The sequence below is a fragment of the Hirundo rustica genome, chromosome 2 (genome assembly GCF_015227805.2).
Source record: "Hirundo rustica isolate bHirRus1 chromosome 2, bHirRus1.pri.v3, whole genome shotgun sequence".
In the NCBI taxonomy this organism is placed as follows: Eukaryota; Metazoa; Chordata; class Aves; order Passeriformes; family Hirundinidae; genus Hirundo; species Hirundo rustica.
In genome coordinates this window covers 56,925,602-56,952,345 of record NC_053451.1, presented here as the reverse complement: position 1 = coordinate 56,952,345, position 26,744 = coordinate 56,925,602, and the positions used below count along the sequence as shown (strand labels likewise).

At 40.6% G+C, this 26,744-nt stretch overlaps 1 protein-coding gene across 11 annotated transcripts in view; it reads right to left on the bottom strand.

Moving 5' to 3' along the window:
• The window catches only part of ENOX1 (ecto-NOX disulfide-thiol exchanger 1), a 357,513-nt gene that overhangs the window by 5,497 nt on the left and 325,272 nt on the right, over positions 1-26,744 (bottom strand). For 10 of the 11 annotated variants that reach the window (XM_040055201.2, XM_058419293.1, XM_058419295.1 and 7 more), the window contains 3 exons: positions 22,671-22,778; positions 17,908-17,964; positions 1,556-1,658 (listed from right to left, as the gene is read on the bottom strand). In XM_040055201.2, coding sequence (XP_039911135.1) covers positions 1,556-1,658; positions 17,908-17,964; positions 22,671-22,778 — 268 coding nt within the window. The remainder of the gene's footprint in view (positions 1-1,555; positions 1,659-17,907; positions 17,965-22,670; positions 22,779-26,744) is intronic. The other variant, XM_058419296.1, reaches the window with a different exon arrangement.

Here is a 26,744-nt window from a genome sequence, read left to right as displayed (position 1 = left end):
CAATATTTTGTAGTTATTGACTGGCGTTCCATGATAACTTTTTTTTTTTTTTTTTTAATGCTCTTTTCCTCTAAGACAACATTGTATTTTTTAAAATATAGAAAAACTTAGTGGATGGATTGAGGCAAGGCTCATTTTTCCCTTGCCACACTTGATCATGCCTCAGAGGAAGAGATAACATGAAATCCATCTTGAGGAATCTTTAATCTTTGAACAGTAACAGTGAGTCAGTTGTGAGGGTATTACGACCAGTTGTATCTGAGCTGAGGTCATTCTGTTTATCTGAGTGTGCCACTGAACGGCAGTTGTATGGGATGTCCCACTTTGGGACACTGCCACTGTTTGTTATAGTCAAATAGTGAGTGACCTAGAAAAAAGTTTGTTATTCTGTTCTTAAAATCCCATGCTTGCTATCTCACAGTATGAACTTCGAAAAAATCAAGTACTGTCCCCTGCAATTAAAAGTTTCAGATTTAACTATAATAAGCAGAATTCAATCAAGTCATATATTTCTATACATTCCACTGTTTTGCATATCACTAGTCACAGGGAGTTCGTGTACTAAGCACCGTAACATTTAAATATATTCTTCACTTTCAAATGACCTCTTTGGGGTGAACTGAACTTGTGAATTGCTGAATCTGTGCCTCAGCAACAAACCAGCAATATTCCTGGTGCCCAGGTGATGAAAATGAGTTGCATTAAAACAAACTATGGTAGTTTTGGAACTATCATTTATCACGATACCACTGATTTGTGAAAAGACCAAACCAAAGAAAATAAACCTGTTCTTTCAGGTCAACATATCTGTTGTCACGCCACAGGCTACACGTTGGAACTGTGGGCCTTCGTACCCCCTGAAAACCTGCCCCGCTTAAACCAAATGCAAAATATGCACGGGTCTAAATGGCGCATGTTCCCTCCAAGGGTAGCACGGGCACAGCCAGCTCTGTGGGGCTAAATGCCTGATACCAGTTAGCTGGCCCACTGCCTTTAAGCTTTAGCTTTAGGAACTGCTTAAAAGTTTATTTAAAATTTTTATTCTATGTAAAGGGTATGACAGTCCTTGTGGTATTCTTTATAAATATTCATATTGCTAATTCCCTTACCTAATGTCAAAGGCATAAATCTGGCTTGCTTAATACATGCAGTATATGTATTTTTTGCTTGGTAGTTTACTAATATTATTTCCATCTCCTTCTCCTTCACCACTTTGTCTAATAATCATAGAAAAAGCTACACAACTCTGGCCTGCTAAATCTTGATGTAAATAAAGTCATCATACATTCATGCTGCACGTCTAAATGTAGATCCTGCAATTTTCTTCATACCTGAAATCCTTTCATTAAACTGCAGAATTTTTCAGAAAGGCAAAGTTCACTCATATTTTAGGCTTCTTCTTACTAAAAACCATTCTGAACAGATTAAAAAAAAAAATTATGTTTTTTTCCTTTTTTACTTGTACGAGCACGAAGATCTGTGTAACTATGTATGCAAAGCAGAAACTTGTTAGAAGGCATTTTGTTCTCAAAAATATTCTTTGGTGTTATCTTACCTATTAACAGTGCCTCTTTCTCTGATTTTAGGCCGGGGCTTCGTTTCTCTGAGTTTTTTTCTCTGTCTTGGTTGACCAATGCTACTGTCAATACATTGATTTCCTATAAAGTTTAAAAAAAATGAACAGGTGGTCATGTAGATTTCATTTACCTTGATTAAACTTGTCTGCTTCCTTTCAACTCTATTAAAAAAAATCGTTACTTTAATTCATATCTAAAGACAAGACAATTATAAATAATTGATTTGTTTACAGAATATTAAGACACATTTTGAACTACCTTTATGCCAAATGCTGACAAGAAGAGAAATTTTGCTTGCAGAGTAAGTAATAATTTTGTTGCTAATGCTTCTTCATTATAATAGCTGACGAGGTTGTGCCATAAAGCGTGGGGATGGTCAGAAAACTCACATTTTGTAGCTATTAAAGCTGTAAACCAAGACCGCCTCCAGGGAACATGGATGGATACACTCAGCTACAGCCATAAGAGTAAATTTAGCAGTCACTAACAACATTTCTAGCTACTAGAGCACAACCCTCTGCCCTGTTACACTCTTCCAACAGTGCCTGGCATGGCATTGGCCCATCCCAAACAATTCTCAGGCACGTTTTGGGGGTCGGCGCATTTCGGGAAGACCGTTCCTAACAGGTGGTTTGCATAAAGCTGTCTTGTTTTAGGGACTGAAAGAGCAGCAAACTGAATGGCAAACAAGTCAAGGCTTCTACTCGGAGCTCCTTTTTTCTGGAATCAGGTGGCCTGAACCACCTAAATTTCATCTGAGAGATCACATAGCAGATGCTCCATCAGAAGTACCCAGGCAGTGAGGTGATTAGGCATAAGTACAATAAATAAATTATTTTCAAGGCTTGCAAGTGGCCTTAGAGTGTATTGCACAATACCCAAGCATATCCATGGGCTGTTTCCATGGAGTAGCCAATGTGCAATAACTTGTTCCTCGGTGAGGCAGTGACTCACACTGCTGCATCTGCTCTGCGAAATGTTCATCAGTTCCATGCAAAACCTTGGAAGCAGAGAGCATGGTGCTGGAGACACAGTGGTGTGAGGTGGGACTGTGAAGAATGGTGCTCTCGTTCTGTTTGAGGGAATCAAGGTAAGCTGCTGGAGGTTGTGTGGGACTGGGCAGCCTTAAATGTCAGCAAATATATACTATTTTGTAAAATTATGGGGCTCATTTAGGACATTCCCACGGTGTAGTGCCTTACTCCAAAATTTTTGGCAAGTGTTTTTGGCAATAAAAGAGTGACACTGGGCTTGGGTTGCTCTGAGGCATTTCTGAAGGTGTGAAGAATCCATGCTAAAAAAAAGGCATAAACTCCAAAATATGTCAAATGCGCCTCCTTATGCATGACTAAAGGCTTCACAGTCTGTGTGATTGGTAAGAAGAGTCACACGCTTCCTCATTTTTAATTGAGAAAGAAAAAGAAACAACAAAAAACATAACCCCAACCCTCCCAGTGATGTAGTCTATGTTCTTCATAGGCCTGCTCCAAGGGGCAGCGCCTGATGGCTCAGATGCATCATGGCTTCAAGTGCTCCTTCACGTCACAAAGAAGAACAAGCTGCCATGTATCAGCTAAGGAACTCTAGGTGCACATAAGTGACATACATGCACCTGTGCATCCTCAGCCCCAGCACCAAGGGGCTCTGCCAGGCCCTTGCCCACACCGAACGAGGCGTGAGGTCCATTGGGTCATCTGGGGCTTGTTGCACATGTAATGGCCACCTGAGGCATTTCTCCCACAGATCTATGCACAGTAGCTGTGCACATGTCAGCCTTTGCTGGCTTTTTAGTTAGTAGCAATCAAATAACTTTTTGGTTGCGTACTTTAGTTTAGGGTGTCCGCAGTTCAAGAGTTGGCAGTGATCCCCTCTTAAAATAATGGTGTTCCTGGGTGTTCTGGCAGCTACATCACCTCGCCACTAATACTCCTGTAGTGTTGTAGTGCACAAGGCACATTATAGCAGCAGCAGCATGCTCTAAATTGTCCAGCTCTGTTGATTCCCCTCCTGACAGAGCCAAAGGCTAATGCAAATTCTGATCTACTGCTGGCCAGAACATCCAAAAGCAGTGAAAGGAAACCTAGGCAAGAAACTGAAATAAAAGGTGTTTACATGACTTTCTCCTAAGGGGCAGTAATGACAAGGGGGTTACAGACCAGAACAGAGCTGGATGAGAGATTTCGTGTTACTACAGCAGAAAAACAGAGCAGTATATGCCACCAGAGCTTGTATAGGTTAAGATGTAACTTTGACTTCATCAGAGATAGAAAAGCAGTCTAAAAATAGCAACTTCTGAGAGGGGAAGGTGGGAGCAGAGAGGTGTGTATTCGATATGACAGGCCCCAAACACAGCACACTCGCAGTTTCAGGTGGGATTAGAAGTTTTGTCAAGCAGTGATGCAGAGAAAGAAACTATAATCCCATTGGGAGCAACAAACAGATGGATTCTCATTTAATGCCTAGATTTGAGCCTGTGCCGAATGTTTTGTATGGTTTATAGGACAGTGTAAATAGATGCTAAAGGAAGTCACATCAACTCCTCCTTAGCTGTATGTTGGAACAGAAGATAAAAGAGTAAAAAAGTTTTTATGGGGAAGCCTGAGGAAATGAGTGGCAAAGATAGATACTCAGCAAACCACTGGCTTTAGAAGAAAGCTGAAGGTTCTTGGAGGCTTTAAAAGGAGAGGTTTCTGCCATCCAATGCTACCTGCCTCACAGAAGATAAATCAGATCACTCTGATGTATTAAGCTGTCCAAAGAAGTTTGCACAACCCATGAGAATATACAGGGTGTGCATAGTCACATAAAGTAGACCAGAATTCAGTAGCAATGCTTCTAGGAATTAATAGTGGTTTAAGAGAAATGGCATAATTGGGTCTAAAAAACGGGTGTGAAATTCACCCAGAAACTGGGCTAATTATAGCATAAGAGAAAACTTTAAGAATCTGACAGCATACTGCAGATACAAATCTTGTACCTATGAAGCCTCTACAACAAATCCTCATGCAGTTAATTTACACTTTTTTAGAGGCACTACTTATGTCAACCCACAGAAACAAGACTTTTAAGAGTACAAAGGTGAATGAGGCAATAAATAATTGGGAAAAAAACAGGTCACCTCTCTGACATGAGAAAAAACCACTGATCACCAGATGCCTGAGGAAAATTATTTAATATATACTGCATTACAGTATTTCCTTTCTTTCCTGGAGACCTATCTTTATTTGGCAAATTATATTTTTTGAGGCCCCAAGCAGTCTCCTTCGGCAGGTTTCATTATAAAAGGAATATTTTGCTACCATCTGTCAGTTACTGCATTAAAGGACAAGAACACAGCTGAGCATGTGCAAACCGGTACTTATTAGAAATGACCTTGCGACAGCTAAACACAGTGTGTGAAAGGCTTAATCCAGGTTCAATCACACCTGGAGATCATTCAGGACCTGGTCCTATTTATTTTTCATGGATTATGTCAGGTATTGGAAAAGAAGGAGAACCAATTTGATGACGAAAGCTCCAGAGCTGCTCAGTATGATTGCAACCATTCTGTGTGATGCTCTCACCATTGCCAGTCTAGAGCTTTTTCTTGCAAATGATACTTTAATCCATCAGCAGGTGATGAAAAGACATGAATTTTCCCCATGGGATTGAAATCCCTATGGTTCTGCAGATATCCCTTGAGACCAGCCATTTTGATTCAGGGCTCCCAGAATTTGAACCAGGAAGGGAGAAACAGGCAGAGAGTCTTTCTGGAAAACTTGCATTGCTAGATGAAGCAGAGGACAGCAAATAACAATTTTATCCCATGGAGTAATAATTTCCAAAAGCAGATCTCTGCCACCACTGTTGACACAGTGGTGATAGCTGTGGAGAGTCATACACAGCAGTTTTGCACATGGATGTATAAAGCCTGGCTGTAAGGTGGAAGAGAAATTTTGTTTTCATCATTCACTCAAGTATCTTGGATTCTTTTGAAAGAGGCCCAGGCAAATATATTGTTCAAAAAGCTGCCTGGTCTCACTGTCCAAAGAGCAGCTGGGTCTAACACTGGAGACACAGCAAATGAGTGAGTGATTCTTGAGAGAAATACACTTGCCAGAGAAAGACAGAGCTCCTGAAGAGTAGAAGAGATGTGGTGATATTCTACAGAAGATAGTCACAGATCCTGTAAGAACAAAAGGCTAGCTCTGCACTCTAGGGCTCTAGCAGATCAGAAAGCTCCTGATATTTAGGCTGGATGACTTGGATCTTTCTCTCCTTTTTTTGTTTTTTTTTTTTTTTCCCTATGGGAAAGTAAGATATTAAATAAAAAGTTTTCAATCTAGATAGCATTAATCTTTTTCAGGTCAGTCTTGAAGTAGGACAAAAAAAGCAATATAAAATATTTGTTCTTGCCTGAAAATATACGCTAGCCAGCATCCCTAAAAATGGGGGGAGTAAGGACTTGATATTCTTCATAAACACTAAGCAAGAGTTGAACAGGGCTTGCACAGTAGCTGCCCTACCTGGAGCAGTAGCTGTTGCCCGGCCAGAGTGCAGTTCTATACAATCTGTTGTTCAGGACTCTGCTTTGAAAGGTAGCATATAGGATTTAATGAACGTGACATTGAAGATACCTGACGTGCTCAGGATGCAATAGCATTCAAAGAGATGAAACATTCCCTTCACTCTCTGGGTAATCCAATTATTTGATAATTATCTTTGAATCTACGGGGAATGATGACTGCTTGCATACTGTCTTCAAAGACCTCATTTTCTTTGTTGTAGTTTATGGAATTCTGAAGGATGGTGTGGTGAGGGGGTAAAAATAATGTGTCTTCTGAAAGGCCCAGTAAAAATCCCATAAACCTACCAGCCTCTGGAAAACTTTGCATTTTTATTATATGTAAAAAGCCTATCGTCTGAGGCATTAAAACACTGGCAGAAAAAGGAAAGACTTGATGTTTGTCACAGCAGGAGAAACAGAGCAACTGCTGAATGTTGTTAGATGTAAGGGATATACCACACTTTCTCATCAGCCAGGGGATTTATGAGAGAAAATGAGTAGGAGGAGAAAAAAACATATATCTAAAACATAAGCAAAAAATCTTGCAGGCTGTTAACAGCAGACCAGAGAGATGCTGTAAGCTTGGAAATAAAAGGTAATTTTAAAATTCTGATAGAAGAGCCATGCACGATGGATACCAAATCCACAGCCTCTAAGGTATTGAAAGGCATATGTGTGCCTGCTCTGAGCACACAGAACTGGGCTTGGACTTCAGGTGAGTTTGCCCAAACTGCTTTTTGAGGATGAGGCAGGTTTGAGTGCAGACTTGAGTAGAAACTGGTCTGCAGCATGAAGAACCACTTGTATTTAATTTATTTGCATTTGTCTGTCAACGTCCTATAGTATGGTATAGGTGGGTTTGCTTTGCTAGTCTTTCTTTAGATGTACTTCAGAACAACATCTGAAAATTTAATCTTGCAGTTTTAACCTGAGTGGAGCATAATTCAATAACCAATCAAGTGAATGGAAGTCTTGCAATGCTTCAAATGCACATCAAGTCAGGCATCTTAAATTTATGGGGACATGCAAGGTTGAGGTACGGGACAACTCCTGACAGCTTAGCATGGTTTTCAGTTGAGAATGGGCTACTGTCCTTGTCTTTGTTCTTATCCACAGTGAATTCAAAATTATTCAATCCAAGTTGAACTAAGCGACAGTGAAAGAGCTTATTTAAATTTAACTTAAATCAAATTTCCTTGCAAATGTGGCAACGTATGAGTACACTCGCAGGCAGTGATTGTGACTCAGATGATCACAGCATCACAAAATCAGGCAGGTGACCTTGGGAGACCTCTAGTCCAACCTTCTGCTCAGAGCAGGATCAGCTGCAGTGGCAGGGCACGTGGATGTGCAGCAGAAGGGTAGCAATCCAATGGCTCAGCAGTTTCTCTGCAACATCCCAGTCCTGCACCCGTATAAACACAGGGGTGCCTCCGTCCCCTGCAAAAGGGATTTTCCAACCACCATCACTTGCTCCACCCTTGTGATACTTGTGATTCAACTCTTATTTCCACAAGCACAAAGGAGTACAGAGGTACCACTGCAGACTGGCAAAGTGTGATAACCTAATCATAGAAAGCAGAGTCCCCTGACCCAGGGCTGTCACAGGAAACTAACAACCCCAGGGGTTGAACATGACACAGTGAACATCAGTCCACCTCACTGAAACAGCCTAGAGGCTGAGGGGTCATTGCCTATAGGAATACAGGACTTGTTATGGGATGTAGGAGCAGAGCATTACGTACAAAACCTAGCTGAGCATCCCCAGCAGGGGAAGAAGTAGCAGGAAAAGGGAGGGATCGTGGCAGTTTGGGAGGGGATAAAAGGGAGTGGTTGCATGTAATCAGGCTTCTGATCAGTGCATTTGTCTGGCCATGTCTGGCCCTGATCAATGTACAACCATTAAACTAATTTCTCTTTTCCTGGGTGAGGGACTCTGTTCTGTGTGCATGGGGGGGGCTGTGAGGGCATCTGAGCAGAGCAGCTGGAGTGGGATCAGCAATCAGAGAGCCACTGCAGCCTGGAATGCTGCAGTTAGAGAGACCTGGGGGTCCAGGCCACCAAGCAGGGACACCATGGAGCCTGGGGAATGGATAATGACTTGTGTGTGTGTGTGTGAGGAGCCAGTAATGGGACAGCCTGAGAGTCAAAGTCCAGTTTCTGAAGGGATTCACACTGTGTATATGTGCATGCCTGCACATGGATTTCCCACTGATGGACCTTTACCATGACCAGCCAGAAAGGGCTGTGTGTGTACCTCAGTGCTGTTTGTGTTTATGAATGCTGACTTTGCGTTGGTCTGTGTGGCTCACCATGTGTATATGGATGGACTCGTGATGCATGTGTTGTAGATACATGTTCTTCCCCACACCTGTGAGGAATATGCGCTCAGTGTAGCTGCAGGTTGATTCCATCGAGCTATGACCTCCTCATCTCTGTCAGGCTGCCAGGATTCAGCTTCTCCCAAAACCAGTAATACTTGGTTTGGGCCAAATGTCTTTAATTCTTTCTTTAATGGAACTTGTTCCCCTTCCTCGGCTACACACTGTGTTGTGATGTGTGAAAATTTGGTTGAGTGTCTGAACTCTAAAAGTAACTTTAAATTGTCCTAATTTAAATAAACATCATGTGTGTTACATAGCTCTTCTCTCATTCTGTACTCTTCAGTGACTCTTTCTGACTCTCTGCTGACTACTCCTCTAAAAATACTCTGACTAGAAAATTGCTCATAATTTTGATTAATATCATTCTTTTGTTGCTTCAAATGAATTATCTTGTGCTGGTGAATTAACTGCTTCTTAGAAAACTTATTTTTACACAGTCCTGGCTCCTTACAGCCTACAAATTGATTTTAGAGAAGTGGCTAGCAATAAGTTAAATGGCCTTGTGACACACTGTCTATATGCGGAGAGGTTTCTTGGCCTTTTTTATTTGTACTGGGATAACTCAGTTTACAGTAAAAATTTGCAGTGGTGCATCACATATGAAAAGATTAAGGCAAGGAATGAGGCATCCAGCCTTCTGCCCAAACCCAGAGCTCTCATGAGTAGCTTGTGCCACTGCTAGAGTTAGCACCAGGTCAAAAAGTCATTAAAATAGCCTTTGCTTTTCAGTGTTTTTTTTTTCCAGGGTCTTACAGGAACCTTCTCCTTCTACTAACTATGTAGTGATGCAGAAGGACATATTTGCCATATGCTGCACTGCTGGTGAATATGACTAGTCTATCATTAGAAGTGATAAACACCAGGTTTCATCTTTTCATTCAGATGAAGCCTAAACTTGGTAACTTATTTTGTTCTATGCAAGAAGCCAGTGTTGGTTTTGCCAGAAACAGCACATTGTAATTGCTTTTAAAGGACAGTCATATAGAAATTTACTTTAAAAATACACTAATATAGTATTTACTGTTATTGTAAGTTTAAGAGTGCACTGGTATTAACAAATAAACAATTGAAAACTTGAAAAATTATCTGGCTTTAAAATTATACAAACAGCAATGCAGACAAATTGGAACTGTGAATGTAAGACCTTGAGAATGAAAAACTTCAAACAGATGGATCTAAGGTTTGTTTATCTGATTTATTCTACATAATAGAAGCATTTTCAGAAGCGAAGATTAACTGTATTATGATGCTCTTGACATCCTATTTTTCTGATCCATTTGCCAGAGAGATGCTTTCAACTTTTTCATTATAAAGCTTTTACTATTGTAACTTTCACCTGCTGAGTTTCAGGCAACTAGCAATAATTTGAAAATGCTTTTCTCATTGAAACTATCTCTTCTTTTTTTTTTTTTTTTTCTTTTTTTTTTTTCATTGTATTTGAGCATATTTATTTTATGGGAATGTACAAATGCAAAACACAGATGACTAATAGCAAAGTTACTTCATGCTCATTTTCAAAAGTATGATCAGGTTGCTTCATTTTCTAAAGCTGGATTTATGTGTAGGTTCTTGATGCCTTAACACAGATGTTTTACATGATGTGAAGGTGGTTGCTTTGCAAGATAAAAGGTAATTGTCATTTTGCACAATTTGTTTTAGGGAATTGCAGCAAACCAATGGCTGGCTGAATGAAATCATCACTTGCCCACCAGCTCTGCTGAAGTCATTGTAGGAGGAGGCACTTCATGTTTACTTGAGATTCAGAATTTGTGAGAAACCTTCAAAATGGTCTTTAGCATAAATGTCGCTCTTGCAATCTCCTCTAGAATGATGCACTTCCAAAGGAAAAATTAAAGAGAGAGAGAGAAAAAAAAGGCAGTTTGTTTCCCTTCTGGGACTTGTAGAAGTTTTGAAAATGACTTTGTTGAAGTAAAAAGTAACAGGCAGGGGGAACCAACCTTAAAGGTCCTATGAAAGTGAATGGTTTTCTTCGTGGTTTTGTATTTGAAAGATATTAACTTTAGGAATCTCCACATCCGAATATGCAAAAAGTAGCACTTTGGAGTTCTTATTCCTTTGGAGTGGATCTTGATCAGGATGTCAAACTTTTTCTGAGGTTACTTAGAGGGACTTGGGAATACTGTTTGATGAGAAGCTCCACACAACCCAGCAATGTGAACTTGCTGCCCAGAAAGCCAATTGTACCCCAGTCTGCATCAAAATAAGAGTGGCCAGCAGGGTGAGGGAGGGGATTCTGCTCTTCTGCTCTGCACTGCTCTGTTCTGCTCTGCTCTGCTCTGCTCTGGTGACACCCCACCTGCAGTGCTACATCCAGCTCTGGGACTCCCAACATGTCGCAATGTCAGAGGAGGGTCGTGTAGATAATAAGAGGACTGAGGATAACTCAGATAACTGAGGACAGGACAGCTGGGGCTGTTCAGCCTGGAGAAGAGAAGATTCTAGGGAGAGACTTAGAGTATATTCCCACATCTAAAGGGAGCTGTGAGAGAGCTAGAGAGGGACTTTTTACAAGGCCATGTTGGAAAAGGACAAGTAGAAATGGCTTTACACTGATAGGGCAAGTTTAGATCAGATTCAAGGAAGAAATTATTCCGTGAGGGTGGTGAGACACTGGAGTATGTTGCCCAGAGAAGCTGTGGATGCCCCATTTCTGGAAGTGTTTCAGGCCAGTCTGGATGGGGCTTTGAGCAATCTAATCTAGTGAAAGCTGTCTCTGCCCATGGCAGGGGATTGGAACTAGATGATCTTTAAAGCCGTTTCAAATGAAAACTATTCTATGAAGAGTGGCTCTTGAGAATATTGAAGTTATTTTCTCACTTCTGCCACTTTTTTCCTGTCTATTCCTTGAAAGCCAGTTGGAAGGCAGTGAATGTGGTGTACAACCCCCAGGACTGCAGTAGCAGGTTTGTGGCTGAAGCAGAGGTGGCCCATCATCCTTCAGGTGGTTGCGGGGGAGCCTGAGTGCTCTGACAAGCCAATCTGCCTTGCACACTGTGTGGGTTAAGCACACAGCTGCATATGTATAAGGCTGAATGTTATTCCTCACTAGAAATGACAGGATGACTCCTGTATACGTGTGCAGTATAAATACTGGGGGAAAATGCTTTGGGATGAAAGGCTTCACATAATGATCAGATATTATTAAGATGTCAGGTAGCTCTGGGCATTGAAGATCTTTCTCCCTCTGGAGCTCATATGAAATTTAAAGTAAAAAAAAAAAACTTTTGTGATTTGCTGAGTGGGTGGCTGAATGAGTTTTATCATTGTGCCTCAGAGTTCTCTTTTTCCTCCCGCAGAAGATCAGAATTCACTGCAATCAAAAGCCAAGTCACTCTGACACTCTTAATTGGGGAGAAGGGAAGTGGTGTGATTTCTTGCTGCACATTAACAAAGGGGTTATTGCTACAGCCCAGATCCACTTCAGGCAGCACATTCTGTGTCAGAATATATGTTGGTCTGCTCCCTATTTGTTCCCTGTAGGGTTCAATCATGGCTGGAATCTCAGAGAATGTGATTTAGCCAGCAGAGACATCTGTACCATGCTAATGAAACTCTCGCTGTCTTCTGAAATGGCAAACCAGGGGCTGTGGTGGCAAAGGGGGGAACTCAGGGAGATTTGATCTACCAGTGTAAAAGAACTTCTGAAGGCTGAGTGGGCCCTTTGATAACGTCCTAAACAGCCCGTTAAGCTCCTGTCACTTTTCAGGCCTCATGGTATTGAATTCAGGAGGTGGTCATTCCTCATGCCTGTTCCAGTAAGTAGGAAAGCTGCTGATCTGCGAACGGTCAGAGCTAGATAGATTGAATCTATCATGCTCCATGTGCTTTAAATTGAAGGAAATGAGAAGAAATGAGTGATGGAAGGGCTACAAATAAATGTCTGGAATGGAAAAGGTAGGGAGTAGAAAGACGCACGACCACCCTTACCCCCAGCCCCACCAGGACAGAAGAACCTAAATAGAGACATAAATGTGTCTCTCTAAAGCCCCCCTGAAGGCTCCAATCTAGTCAGGGTAAGGATCCTCCCACCTTCTCCTAGTGACACAACACACCCGCGATGAGAAACCAAACCCCACTTCCCTCTTCTCAGGGAGCTGTCCTCATGCCTGCACTCTCCATTATTCCTGACTGCTCTCTTTAAACACTTGCAGAACGGAGCAGTCACAACAAAAGGGGCTGGACGGTGACCGCAGCCCGTACTCTTTTCTTCTCAGGTATGTCAGAGAGACAAACCTCAGCTTCTGGCATTCCCTGCAGGGAATGTCAGCCTTGAGCTCATGGGTATGGAGAGGCTGCCAGGACTCTTTCCTTATCCTCTAAAGCACCCAGGTGTCATCACCTCAGTTTCTGCAGTGCCCAATCACACCCATGGGCTCCAGAAATGCCTGCTGCAAGGCCAGAGGACCTCATTGGGGGGCATCCAAGGAAGGTACTCAGTGACTAACATCAGTTTGCTGAGGTAAAGGTTCACAACTTAAAAACCTGGGAAGCTCAGACAGGAGAGAAACACACAATTCCTGACATGCAAAGCCTGCACTGGGGTTTTCTGGCCCATAAATTTAGACTCAAATTGCTCTTATATAAGCCATATTGAACACATTTTTTATTGCAAGCCTGTGCTGTTCTGGGAAGAGTAAGCCTTTTGAAGAGTGAGATAACCAGGAAATGACTGTTGCACGCAAAAGGAAATGAAGCAGAAGAATCAGCAATCACTTGGGATCTTCATCACTAAAGATGACCAACTTCATCACTAAAGATGACACTTCCAAACTACTGGGACAATTTTGCAGTCTTGTAGTTCCTACTCCTCTCCCTGTGTCTAGGGCCCTTTCCATCTCACCTGGCTCAATAATGGTGGTGCCACAAGAAGTGGAGCTGCCACACCAAATGGCATGTGTGTACTAACACATACACTAATATGAGACATTCACAGCCCATACCTTTGGATGCCTAAATTAAAATTTTGCAGAGTGAAGTGAACTCTGATGAGTTTGATGGCATTACAGACACTTTTCCAAAAGGTGAAGGGGGGTAGCTTTTTAAATCTTTGCCTGACTTATTGCAAAAGTAAGTCTAACTTAAAAACCATCTTTCCTTTGATGAAGATCATCGGTGATTAACCTACTCTATGAGAAGAGAAATCTAGGGTGTAGTTAGGAATATAATCACTTTCAGTGTAGTATAAAGTGAGAAGTGCGGTGATCTATCCCCCCTCCTCAGCCAGGGGTCATCTAGAAACTGCTTCAAAAGCAAATACAAAAGACAAAAAATAAAGGAAGAATCAACATTAAATGTAAGATGCTTGGTTGAACTCAAGAAATGCTCTGACAACAGCTTTAAGCATTCAAATGGAAAAATGCATCCCTACTTAATATATTGATTTCATGTCTGGAGAAAAACCCACAGAACATTGTGTCCAAGCTGTGGGAGACACTAACTGAAGGCAGACAGACAAATGCAGTCAAACTCAGTACTTTGTTCAAACAACGAAACTCAAATAGAACAAAAGCCAGTCAAAAAACCCCTTGTGGTGAAATCAGTTTCACTCTCTGAAATATATTAATTTTATTGTGTCTTGGTGATAATGAGGTAACCCTAAAGTCTTTTGGCAAAGTTCTTAGTTTTTAACCTGATGGGAATTTCTTTAGTGACTTCAGCCATGTCAGGACCTTGCCATGAAATTGTAATCAGCATTCAGAATGCTTCTGTGACCATTACCCATGTCTTTCTTTGGTCTGAACTATATGGCAAACTAATACTCTTGATTACAATTTTGCAGCACTTTTACAAAGGGTAGGAGTTATTCACAGCAGCCATCCAAGGAAGGCAGATAGCTGACAAGGGAGAGCAACAAACTCCTGTATGAACACTAGTAATTCTAAAATGAGATGTGTATAAAAACCATCTTCCTTACTCCATTTATAGTAGAGGGATACCATGGATGTTAACCTTCTGACCCCCAAACCAGGAATGTATTCACTGTATTGGCATGCAGTATCTATAGAATTCGGCAGTGAGCTAAAGGAGATCTTTGATCAAAACACAGAATTAATTTACGTAATAGAGGCTTCACAGAAAGCCACTGAACTTACAGAAAGGGTAGAAGAATAAATTGTCTTTGTAGAGTTAGTCACGAAACATGTGATTAGCATTTTCAGTTTGCAAAATGGTCTCTACTCGAACACAGCTCCCAAGCAAGATTCTTTTTTTCATGTTGGGAGTATTCAGGTCTCAGGAGTCTGGAAACATCCTTGCAAAGGATTATATCTGAAATTATGATTGTCCATAGGTCATTATTTTCACTTCAGTTAAGACAGAGATGTGAATGAAATACCGTTATGTGCAGCACTGAAGAGAAAATGAAAAAGGGGTCAGATTAGAAGCAAGGACTGACCTCTTCCAAAGCATAGGACTGATGGAAATGAGCATTCAGTGACAGCACCTCTGGCAGTGCTGGCTGTTGAAGTCTCTGTTAACATCAGGCCAGAATTTTGGGGTTTGTGTACTGCCTGAGCCCGACATTTGGCCTTTCTTGACACAGAGTATAGCTGAGAAATGTCAACAGCCATAACAAATATTACTGCATGTACCTGGCAAATCACTCATGAAACACCCTTATGACTCTGCACAGAATCTTGTAAGATGGTTTTGCTTTCTGGAAATAACAGATGTACTGGCAATACACTAAAATTTTGGTCTACTCCACCCCCACAGTTATGTGTGTGAACTGACATGCAGGAAATGTAGTATTGCAATTGCCCCAGACTCTTAGTCAACTTAGTTAATTTTCCTCCAAAAACAAGAGGAAAAAAAAAAAAAAAAAAAAAAATGAAGGTCAATTTGTAGGTTGGGCACCTATAAATTACTTCAGGAGGGAAGTTTTTCCAAAGGTATCCAGATCCTTGTCTCCCTTTCAGAATGGTCTTACATTATGAAAGTATGTAGAAGACCAGGATAGGTCTAAGTATACATTTTCATCTGTATCTGCTTTTCCTAAGAAAAATATTTCCATGTTTTATTTTAAATAACACCATTTTCTAATGTAAAAGATGAAGCAGACTAGTGCCATCAGGAGAAATCTTGAATGAAGAAAGTAATCTTTAAGGTTACAGTATGGGCTTTCTTGATGTGTACGCACTGTGCCTAAAGTTTCTTCTGTCCTTTCCAGGAGCCTGATTTTCTGAGGAGTAAGTAATCTAAATATGCCACAGTGTGAAGATAAGATTGTGCGTTCAGTGTACAGGCATACGTTGCCATTTTTCCTTACCAACACCTCCCACTATTGCTCGGCATGCAGAGGTATTTCATTTGCTGAATTCAACCTGTCATCTGTAACAAATATGTCCTAATCCAATTATATGCATCACCGTTCACTAAGAACCACGTAGGAGCCACCAAGCCTTCTTCTCTTTGATCAGCCCTGATTTGCACAGTGACCAGGGGCAAAACCCACGGTGTCTGCTGAGAATATATGTGGAGACAACCTGCAAGGCACAGCACCTGGGTGCTACATATTTGATACAAATGACAATTGTGTAAAAGGTACTTCAGCTTCCATTTTACAAAGTTCATTATCGCAGCAAATGTTTTAACATCGGTTCTTTTCTTCTATTTCTCTATTTCCTTTTGTACTGCTGTGCTTTCTCTGATTACATGGAGGTATTATTGCAAACATGGCTGCAGCAGTGACTCAGTAATTGTAACTATCTGGGTTCCCTTTTTGCCATTAATCTAGGTATTGACTTCTTTTCTTAGGAGTCACGTATTGCTATGAGATCAGCTGGGGAAGAGCTCATGGAAAAGAGGGGCAGAAAATAGAGTTTCTATCCTATAGAAAATTCAGGTATTTCAGGAACTTGCACAATTACAGACTGGATCAAAATACCGCATTTGGAAATAATTACTATTAACTAACGATTCTGAAATATTTTGTTTTAGATATCTGGGAATGATGTACTGAAACACTCTCTGTACACAATTGAAATGTTTCCTTTACTATTTCAACCTTTATATTATATCAATATAAAACTTTTATGCACTTCTGTTTATCCAGTTACATATGAGCCAAAATGGTACAACTCAAAGCTTTCAGGTAATTTCCCTTTAACACATTTCAATACTGCAAAATATTGTTTCATCCACATTTTTGGTGAGGAAGCAGGTTCTTTTAGAGAGTTTCTAAGACTCACATATAGATATTTCTCTAGGATTTCCTTTGGGAAACCTGCAACCAGCTATTGTACAATGACTAGGTTTTAGCTAGCATATGTGAATATTTCATCATTGGATTAATGTATTTTTGGTTTTCAAAGGGGCAATGGGATGCTGTGCAGACAGACTGCAGCTGAAGATTTGTTGGAGCTATCAGACAATATTGAATGTCTCCTGTCCAAACGCTGAGAGCTACGAGGCTCTATCGACTTCACTGCGGAAACGGATCACAATGAATGAGATTTAGGAAAGGATTAAAAAAAAACAAGGACAACATTCCCTTATCAAAAAAAGCAGTTCACAAAATATGAGCCTTCCATTCAGGTTCAAAATAAAACTGTTTTCCTGACTGAGACATTAGACAACACATGGACTAAAATAGATGTTAAAATATACTAGTGTTTAAACTGTTGCTAGTTCACTGGGCTAGGAGGGAGATATCGTATATAATCAGTTTTAATATTCAACTGTTTGGGACAAAGCACAAGACTGCATGGTTTGGATGATAAACATAGCAGGAAACTTTCCTTTTTTTTTTTTTTTTTTTTTTTTTTCTGCCTCTTCCTCCCTTATAGAAATTCCTGTTTTGATGGCAATCATTAACAGAAGAAATTAAATGGGGTTTTTTGGCAGCAGGTTTTAAAAAACATGACCTTAGGATTCCTTTCATGTTTTTGACAAAATAATGATTAAATGAATTAATTTAGTCCTCTTTTAAATATTAACTGTTTCAAAATTATACACATATATGAACCACTTCACTCAGAACTAAAATATGGCCAGTCTTGCCCAGCTGCAAGGTGGCAGCCACAGAGACAAATGATATAACTTTGTAGCTTGAATAATCCTGGACAGGACACTAAGGAAAAGCATTTCTTTTGCAGTCGTTTCCATGGTATCTTTAACACCCACATAGAGCAAGTAGGACACTGGTTGTTAAAGTCTCATCCAAATAAATCCTACAAAGTAAATTGCATGGAACCCAATTTATCTACCTCGAATGAAGTTTGCTGGGATTTGAACCTGTGGTTTCAAGAAAAAAAACCCCAGACACTTCAAACCTGATCTGCAAGACATTCAGCCATTCTATCAGCTTTAAGACATACATAGTAAATTTGAGACCATACACATACATGTACTAAATCTGCACATAGATAAATGTACCTACATTTGCTTGAGATTCATCATGTCCATTGATTTCTGCTAATTCCTTGGCGCTTTTTAACTGCAAAGAGTGGGAAAAAAAAAAAAAAATACAGAACAAAACAAGCACATTACTTCAGTATTTCACACAGTTATCTTTGATTTATTTGAAGGAGCATTTTATAAAGCTTCCAATGAGAAAAAGCAGATGGAGCATATAATTCTAATGAGTTTTTGCTCAAACCATTTTGAAACCAACATACTTAAGGCTTGATAGGTTGGCAAGAAAAAAAAAAAAAAGAAAAATAATAGGACTGGGTCATTATTTTTTAAATAATAAGATTAGAAAGTAGTTTCAAGGCATAAAAAGTGCACAGATTTCTCTCTCAAGAATAATAAACAATTTAATTTCCCATTGTTGTTGCCATTAATTTAAACTTCACAATATTTGAAAGTTGCCACTAGCTAAATAGTGTTTTGCCAATGATTACCTTTGAATGATATATTTTGAGATAAGATGCCAAAGTGCTACTATACATTGTCTTCCTGACAAGGTACCTGAATAATTGACATGGCTCCTGGGTATGATGGAAAAGGAGGGGAAGTGATGAACAGCTCTTTTATTCAACCAGTGGCAGGAAGAACTGAGGAGACACTGCAAACACATGACCTGAACAAAAACTTCTTTTTCCCTCCTGAGTTAGCTTTTAGGGGAAAAATCCAGGATTACATTGGAAATTGTAAAGATCACTCCCAGGAGATTTAAGGAAAGTCCTAGCTCACATCTTGAGCCACAGTGAAATATGCTGTCGTTCATCCTGTGATTGGGCAAACAGCAAAGAGGAGACACCACAGCTCTCCTGAGCCTATAAGCCATGGAGTTTTGAACAGTTAAATGAAATTCACAGAATCATTTGCTCTTTAGGTTAAGCTCTGAAGAGTCATGCTTTTATTGTAATTTAATTCACAATAGATATCATGTGGAGGAGGGGGATGGAGGGAGAAGGGAGAGATGGGGAACAATAAACACATCTTTCCTCTTAATTTCTACTCTTTTGCCAAAGAACCTGGGTTTGATGTAACTGTTGATTCTACAGCCATGACTCTGACTGGCAACAGTCCTAAAATCCTGATGAAATGGAACCCTAATATGTATTGATTAGGGTCTGACTCAGAAGTTCTGCTGGACTACCATCCTAGCGGCATTGGTTACCTCCATCACATTTTTGCTAGGTGGCAACAGCAGCTGAGCTGAGTGTGATCCAGCAACAACAGCTGTTCAGTTTCCTATATGACAATTAAGGTAAGCAGCCCATGGTCTGCTTGTACTTTATTATGCAGGGCTGTGAACTGCACCAATTCAGGAACTGCTGCTTAAGCCACTAAACCAGTCCTGATGGAGAGGGAAGAGGGAAACACTTCCTGATAAAGTAGTACAAAGGATATCTGAGGACTGCAAAATCATCAGGTCTCCTGGTTCAATTCACTGAAGCTCATCTTTCAAAAGCCTGAAGAAGTCTGCAATTTATACTGACAGCAGGGTGGTGCATTTCCAATGAATGCTACATGTTTTCCCTACTCTGAAAAAATAACCATCCTTTGAAACCACCTCACTGTGAGGATAGCTGGTAGGAATGAGCTGAGATGGCTACTTCCAGCCAAGCACCGGAATTATGTATTTAGGCATTGCAGTGTGACTGAAAGTGCTGTTTCCTGAATTCTGCCAATTCTTCATTATAGAAATTCAACCAACATGAGCAGTACTGTCGTGTTCAGCTGAGCTACTCGTCTGAATATGAGGTCAGGAGAGCATGCAGAGTTTTGTAAAACTGTTCTGCAAGCTGATGCAAGTGTCCTGAGTGCTCAAGGGATGCTGCCATTGCTTATGCTTTGCCTTTCCCTTTCCAGGCTGATAAAGTGCCATCACCTCTTTGTGACTGTGGCTTCCTGGCAAAGTGCTCTTCTGGTGACGTGCCACATCCCCATGAGCAACACATGGGTTTGATGGGAGACTGGGCTGAGCTTGCAGCCTACTTTGGTCTTGCAGGCTTTCACCCCATCGTGGTTTCCCTCCATTATCGCCCCGGCACTGCTTCATCAGTTAATATAATGCAGAGAGCATGCTTGAGCCTCTCCATCTCTTTTATTGCCCACCATGCTCTGAAAATGATGCCAGACCTCGGACGAGAAGATGCTTGGATTCATGCCAAGACTAGGACCTCTGCAGGAAGAGGTGGAGGTGAACATGAACCAGTGGAGATAATGGTGGAAAACTTAAGGGTAGAAAGTGTGCAGCTGCATTCTCATAGGTTATAGGGGTGAAGTCCCTTTCTTCTCCATTTTTTTTTTTTTTTCTGAATTATTATTTAAATTATATTCTTCTCTCACATGTTAAATAGAGAAATGCTGGAATAGGAAGCTCAGACAAATGTGCAATGTTGGAAAAACGGGACTTGCCTTGGCCCCCTTGGTCCCTTGGTCCCCTGGAGTCTGACTCCAGGACAAGTCGGGGGAGAGTGTGATGTTGGCAGTGGAGAGTGTGCTGAGGCAACACACAGAGCTAAGTGCCAGCAACAGCCAGGGGCCTGCTTGGAAGACAAGGATGAGGAATCAGAAGTATCTGGTAAATCTAATGCTGTGGTGGGGTAGGCCTGACTCAAACCGGCAGGTGTGAATCTCGCAGACAACCAGAGCTGAGGGCCACGTGCAGGATGTTTTTCAGAAGCCTTTTGACTGCAGCAATGCGATATGGTGCTCTAGCAGGCAGGACTTCTTGCAGCAGGGCATCCCAGCCTGGATATGGCTGGGTGGGTGCATGGAGCTGCCATGCTCGGACGGAGCTGCACCTGCCCATGCAAACACACCCTGAGTGAGGCAGGGCAGGATCCCTTTGTCAGCTTGGGATGAAAAGGCAGTTTTTAGCAATCAAAAACCAAGCCATAAAGTCAAGGCAGGAGTCCTGTCCTATTTATTTTTGAAAGAAATGCTCTATTTACTTGGCTCAACTGGATGATTTTCAGTACCCATAGTGGATAAAACACACAGATGAGCTGTGGTGCTTGTAAAAGAAAGCTGTGAGTCTTGGCAAGTCGGGGTCATTACTGCTAGGGCTTCTGCTGTTCTGGAAACTTTTGGAACTCATTCAGGGTTCTTGGAGGAGCACACTGGCTGCCTAGCACTCTTCAGGAATTCTGGCTACTTACAGTCTTGGCCTTAGGCACGTTTCAGAGCTAATTCTCAAGAGAAATGCAGATCCATCCTGCCTTTCTTCCAGCTACTGCTTCGCCTGTCTGCCTAGCATGAGTGCACATTTGATTCACAATTAGCAAGAGTCTGCAGAGATTCAGAAGTCTGCCCTGGTGGTCCCTACTGGGCCTCACATTGCAAGATCTTCCTATATGTCTTTGCAGCATATAATTGCTACAAAGATATAAAAATAACTTCATGCAATTTCTGCCTTTTTTTTTTTTTTTAAAGCACTTTTTAATGCCATACCTTAAAAGCCATGTGAAAATGGAAATGAGATGCAATTAACTCAAGAGACCTGGTGGAATCTGTGTTTTTAAAGATTCTGTCATTACCAAATCCATTCCTCCTCATGGCATTTTCTGTGTTACAGTCTTGCTTTAGCTTTCATTTAGGTTATCTCCATGTCCATAAGTGCTAAGAACATGTATCTGAACATAAATCTTCCAGAATCTAAATTTCTAGTTTGTAGAATATATTTGTCATCAGATATGTTCAAAGATAAATATTAAATGTGGAACAATGTCCCAGCTTTCAGAATTAACATTAAGAAAATCTGAAACATAATTTACTTTTCCTAATGTGTATATTAAATGCATACATCTGTCTGCAGACATACTCAGATGTACATGATGAAAAATCTTGAACATAAGAATCATGAGCATTTTGAATCCCTGCCACCTAAGCAATTCAGATCCCACAGGCCCTAAACTGCTAATACTTAATTGAGCCATCAAATATTTCAGCTGAAAGTTTATATTAAAACAAGGTCTCAAAGCAGAGACTGTGCCTGTGAAGTACAGGTTGGTATTTTCAATTTCAGTGTGTTCAAACCACATGGTCTACACAGAAAACACATATTTGTGCACATTGTGCTTGCACACAATACACTGTTTATTCTGCAGATTTACAGATTTAAGAGACTTGTTTTTTGCTGTGTAGCCATCCATCTTACTATCGTTATAAAACAATATTATCAAATATACTTCTCTGTGTCATAGTATACCTTAGTATCAAAGAAGGTGGGATAATCAGATTTACAGAGATTTGATTCTCACTGCTTAAGTAAGTGCATTGATAACTATTTTTTTAATGCCATTATGATAATGCCACTGTAAGTTTTTTATATACTCATATTTGTGAACTACACAGAAGACAGCAAAATGCTTTTTCAATATACTCTTAAAAGGAAGAGCTCAGGTATATTTAACTCCCCCAACACCTTTTTTAATTCAGAGCAAAAACACTTATCATTGATAACTATGTAGAATACATAAGAGGAAATAGTACTCATGACATGAAATTCAATATAGGATAGCATAAAATGAGGGTCCCTTTTGACTCTGTTTTCTCAAACTCTGTTAGTCTAATCATAGCAGACAGACAGGACACATAAGGTTAGGTCTTGCTCACAGCATATTCTGCGGTCAGACTCCTATGGATTTTGGAGGTGAAGCCATGAGACTTTCAGAGATAATGGTTTTGCCTTCCTTCCCCTTAGCATGCCTAAGTCAGCATTTTTCTCCTGCCAAAATCACTCACCTGTTCCTGCAGGACTTTAAGCATCGCTTGTGTATGCGTTTGCTCTTCCTTTGCTTGCTCCAGTTCAGATTTTTTGTTATTTAATTCTTCCTGTATGCTCAGCAATTGCTGCACAAATAAAAGAAGTTTCTGGTTAGCCTTGTCTCAATCCAAAGCAGTTTAAAATCCCCAGTTAGACAAATCCTCATTTTAAACAATGTTTTGCAGTCTGCTCCTACATTCATTATTGTTGCATAATCTGCGGTGTCTAAATAGACCAGAGGTAAATTATTTTCATCTGCATCTCCTTCTGTGGCAATGCACCACGAGTAATGCATCTGTTAATGTGCATTAAGCTATTTTTTACATTAAAGTAGAAACTCCTGGTACACTAAGTCACCCACAGAGTGACTGTCACATTCATCTGAACCAAAATCTTATTTGTAGAAGTATATGTGGTGGTTTTAATAATACGGGGGTAAACACTATGGTACATAAATAATTTAAAAGCACAGCCCTTTAATATAATTAGTCATTGGCCCACAGCCATTTTCATTCTATGCAAAGCAATATTCTGGAAAGCTTTCAGACTGACTTGCCAAGAAGACAAAAGCTTTCTGCCTTTTTTTTTTTTTTTTTTTTTTTTTTTTTATGTTGTGCTGCGATATTTTATTAGATCAGGGAGACTGATGCCCTACAATCAATACATCAGCCAGGAAGACTACTGATCTACTGTCAAAACAAAAAGCTATGACCAAAATCTATTTTTATGAAGAGAATTCTGGGATGAAGGAGCACATTTGAAAGCCCACGTCCTCTGGTCTTGGCTAGCTTTAGATTCTGCATAGATTTATTGTGACTGTCAAGAGCAGGTCAGTAAATTTAATTAATTCTGAAATAGTTATATGTTTTTGTATTGATGTGAAGAATGTTAGACACTGACAAAGAGCAAGAGCAGGCAAACAGGTTAAGAAAAGAGATAATGTGTTTTAGTGAATAAGAAAGGAAACTATGATTTTCTGGGGCAACATATTGCTGGTAAGCACCCTCCATTTAAAGGACTCATTGAACTACTAATTGCTTTACTAAAGTGCATTACTGATTTAACCATCTACCTACATCTAAAGCTTAGTTTATGGGAGTGCTTATGGCTGGTGGCTGACTCATACTGATGTTGCAGGTGTTCAGCCTCCTGGTAAGTTACAGATGGCAAACCTAGAAAGTCTTGTTCCACTGCACTGGAAGTCCCAGGCATCAAAGGACATGGTGTCAGCATTGTTTTCAGAGTGACTTGGAAACAGATGACTTTTCAGGGACTGGTGGAGTTATTGGTAGTGTATTTCTGTTGTAAGTGAATATCAGTATGATGGATTAATTCAGCCACTGAAGTAAAAATACACGTGGGTATATGTCTGATTATATCTCACACACTCTACAGTCCAGCTGAGTTGGTTAGCTTTTTGATGGATCATGGCGCCTGGACTGTTTCCTGGGAGCCTTCAAGAGACATTCTGGTATGTGTTTTCACTCTACCACAGCACAAGATAATTTTGAATCTCAAGATTTTCCCATGAAATAAATAGGTCTCTTGCACACAGGCACACCTCAACCAGCTTTTGTGGGGGAAACTCTGACATTTCTCAAATGAAGGGACACCTTGCCTGTTGGGTACTACTTCCCACATTTTCAGAAAATACACTGGATTTGCGTGCACTGATAAGTCACATGCTGACACCCATGCAGGTTCCCATGCAGAAGGGATCATCTAGTCACCCCAGGTAAACTCATGTTATAATACACCTTTAAGGTTCACCTAGGATAGTCCTAGCTGATGTCTGCAATTTAGAAAAAATGGACTCCAGTCCTCAGAAGAGAAGCAGAGAACAAAGGACACCAGGAAGATATCATAAGGCCTCTCATGGTCACTAGCTGAAACACCTGAGGTGCGATAAGCAGACTGTTACCTAATCGCAGCTGCTGACATGACCTTTTCTTCACAGCTGCAACCTGTTTGACCTCACACACCCGAACATATCATGAGAAAGGAATCTTTGACCCCATTTCAGAGTCTTCTCTCAGAAGTTATGTCTCACCAGTGTGGCCAGACTCCACCTTCATACTGGTTGAGAGAATTTTACTCCATCTTCTGGGAAAAACCCTACAGGCTGTCCTTTTGAACAAAATAAACTCACATCTGGAAGATCCTAGCTGAGTTTTTAGTTCATCTTGCCCCTGAAAACATTTCACTACCAAATGACTGTTACAAAGAGGAAACCAAGACTGACTCTTGGGTTGAACTTGTTTATACAGCTGAACTTAAACGTTCTTCTCTATCCCACCCAACCCCTCCTCGTGGTTTTTCCATGGCCATGTTTCACTTATTGTAGATCAGCTCACAAACTTCCACTGTTTTATTTTCACATCTCCCACTGTGATCTCCCACAGTGATTTAGTCTAATAATATATCTCTTCTTTTGACTCTGACTTTTCCTGTTTTGCATTTAAGGCACTTTTTCCAAAACTGTCCGAGCATGGGAGGAATTGGTGTGGAAGACACTAACAGCATGAGAGAGAGAGAGAGGGAGATGTGATGCTTTGCATCTTTGCACTTGGCTCTGGACCAGCGAGGAACAGGAATCCCAGGAAAATATCCAACATTCTCAGTTTCCCTGAGGTAAAAGAGCGTGCATTCTTATTGGAGTATGAGCTACAAAGAGCTTGATATGAGATAAAACCTTTTAGCAGTCTTAGTGATTAAACTGTCAACCGTTGAAAGTTTACTGTGCATGCATAGGCTCCAAAGACAGTAAATGTGTCCTATTTTCATAGGGGTGGAAAGCAGAGTAACTGTAACTAAGATATCCTGTTCCCAGTCATAAGGTTTTTCATGCACAGGACTGGGACCTTCCCATTCAACCTCCAGAGATGTCAAAGTTACTTAAAATTTGGAGCCATCCCTTGGGGGTTTCGCTTTCTTTTTCTCTCCCTCATATTTATCTCTAAAGGCTGCAGAACCTGCTAATTTTGCATGGGTTGGGTTTGGACATTTCTTTGTCCTGAGAGGTTGATGATACCACCAAGTTGTAACAAGGAGTTATACCTGCCAAACAGCATTTTTTTCTCTTTTAGTTTCATTTTGAAAAATGAAGAAATAAGTGTGACTGAAAAAATATCAACTTAAGACAGATGAACAGCCTGAAAAATTTCAGCACAAACATGTGATGCTTGGCAAAGTTAGAAGCAAATGGGAAATGGATCTTACAGTGGCAGAAATGAGACAAGTTTCATAACAGGGACTGCTGTCACGCCTGCTTATAAACAGACAGGCATTCCATAAAGATTATAATGAATGATGCCAAGATGCAGGTATTAATTATTCAGAACTGCTTTGTTTTTCATACATATATCTGCTTATTAAAAATTGATTCTATAGATATTTCTTCTGCCCTTCAAATTTCTTGCAACTATATACCACGATCAATCAAAAAAAAATTATTTGTTTTAATGATTATGCTGTCTGATACTGTTCCACCTCCTTTGCCATCTCACACAGCCTTTCTGCCAGTTTCCCTGCCTAGGAAACTGACTTAATACACTGATGGTCACCACAGCTATAGAAATGTCTGCTCCTTCAATCTTGTCTCACATCTCTGGCCATTCCTTTAAGCCCTGATGCTCCTAGCTTTGTAACACAGCATTCAGACAGAAGTTCCTCAGTTTTATCAGGCAAAGAACCGATTTCATGGCTATACAGCCATGAAATACCTGGTTCATATTTCTGTTTTATTCCATGTCCCCAGTGTGCAATTCTTTGGGTCTGCGAGGGTGCCCTGCATGTTATGCAAGTGTCTTTTCCCTGAAGCAAAATGCAAGTATCAGGAAGTGGGAAAGTGGGAAAGCACATCACAGAGCTCATCACAGCTCTGATGATCCTGGAGACAGACACCTGCAGAGCTCCACCAGTAGCAGTCTGGAAGCTCAGCTCGCCTACATGCAACCAAAAGCGTTTGTCACCACGGCTGCCAGCTTGACCCTAGGAGATGGAGCTGTGTAGTAGGATCAGATCAGACTGGCAGACATAACTAATATCCTCTT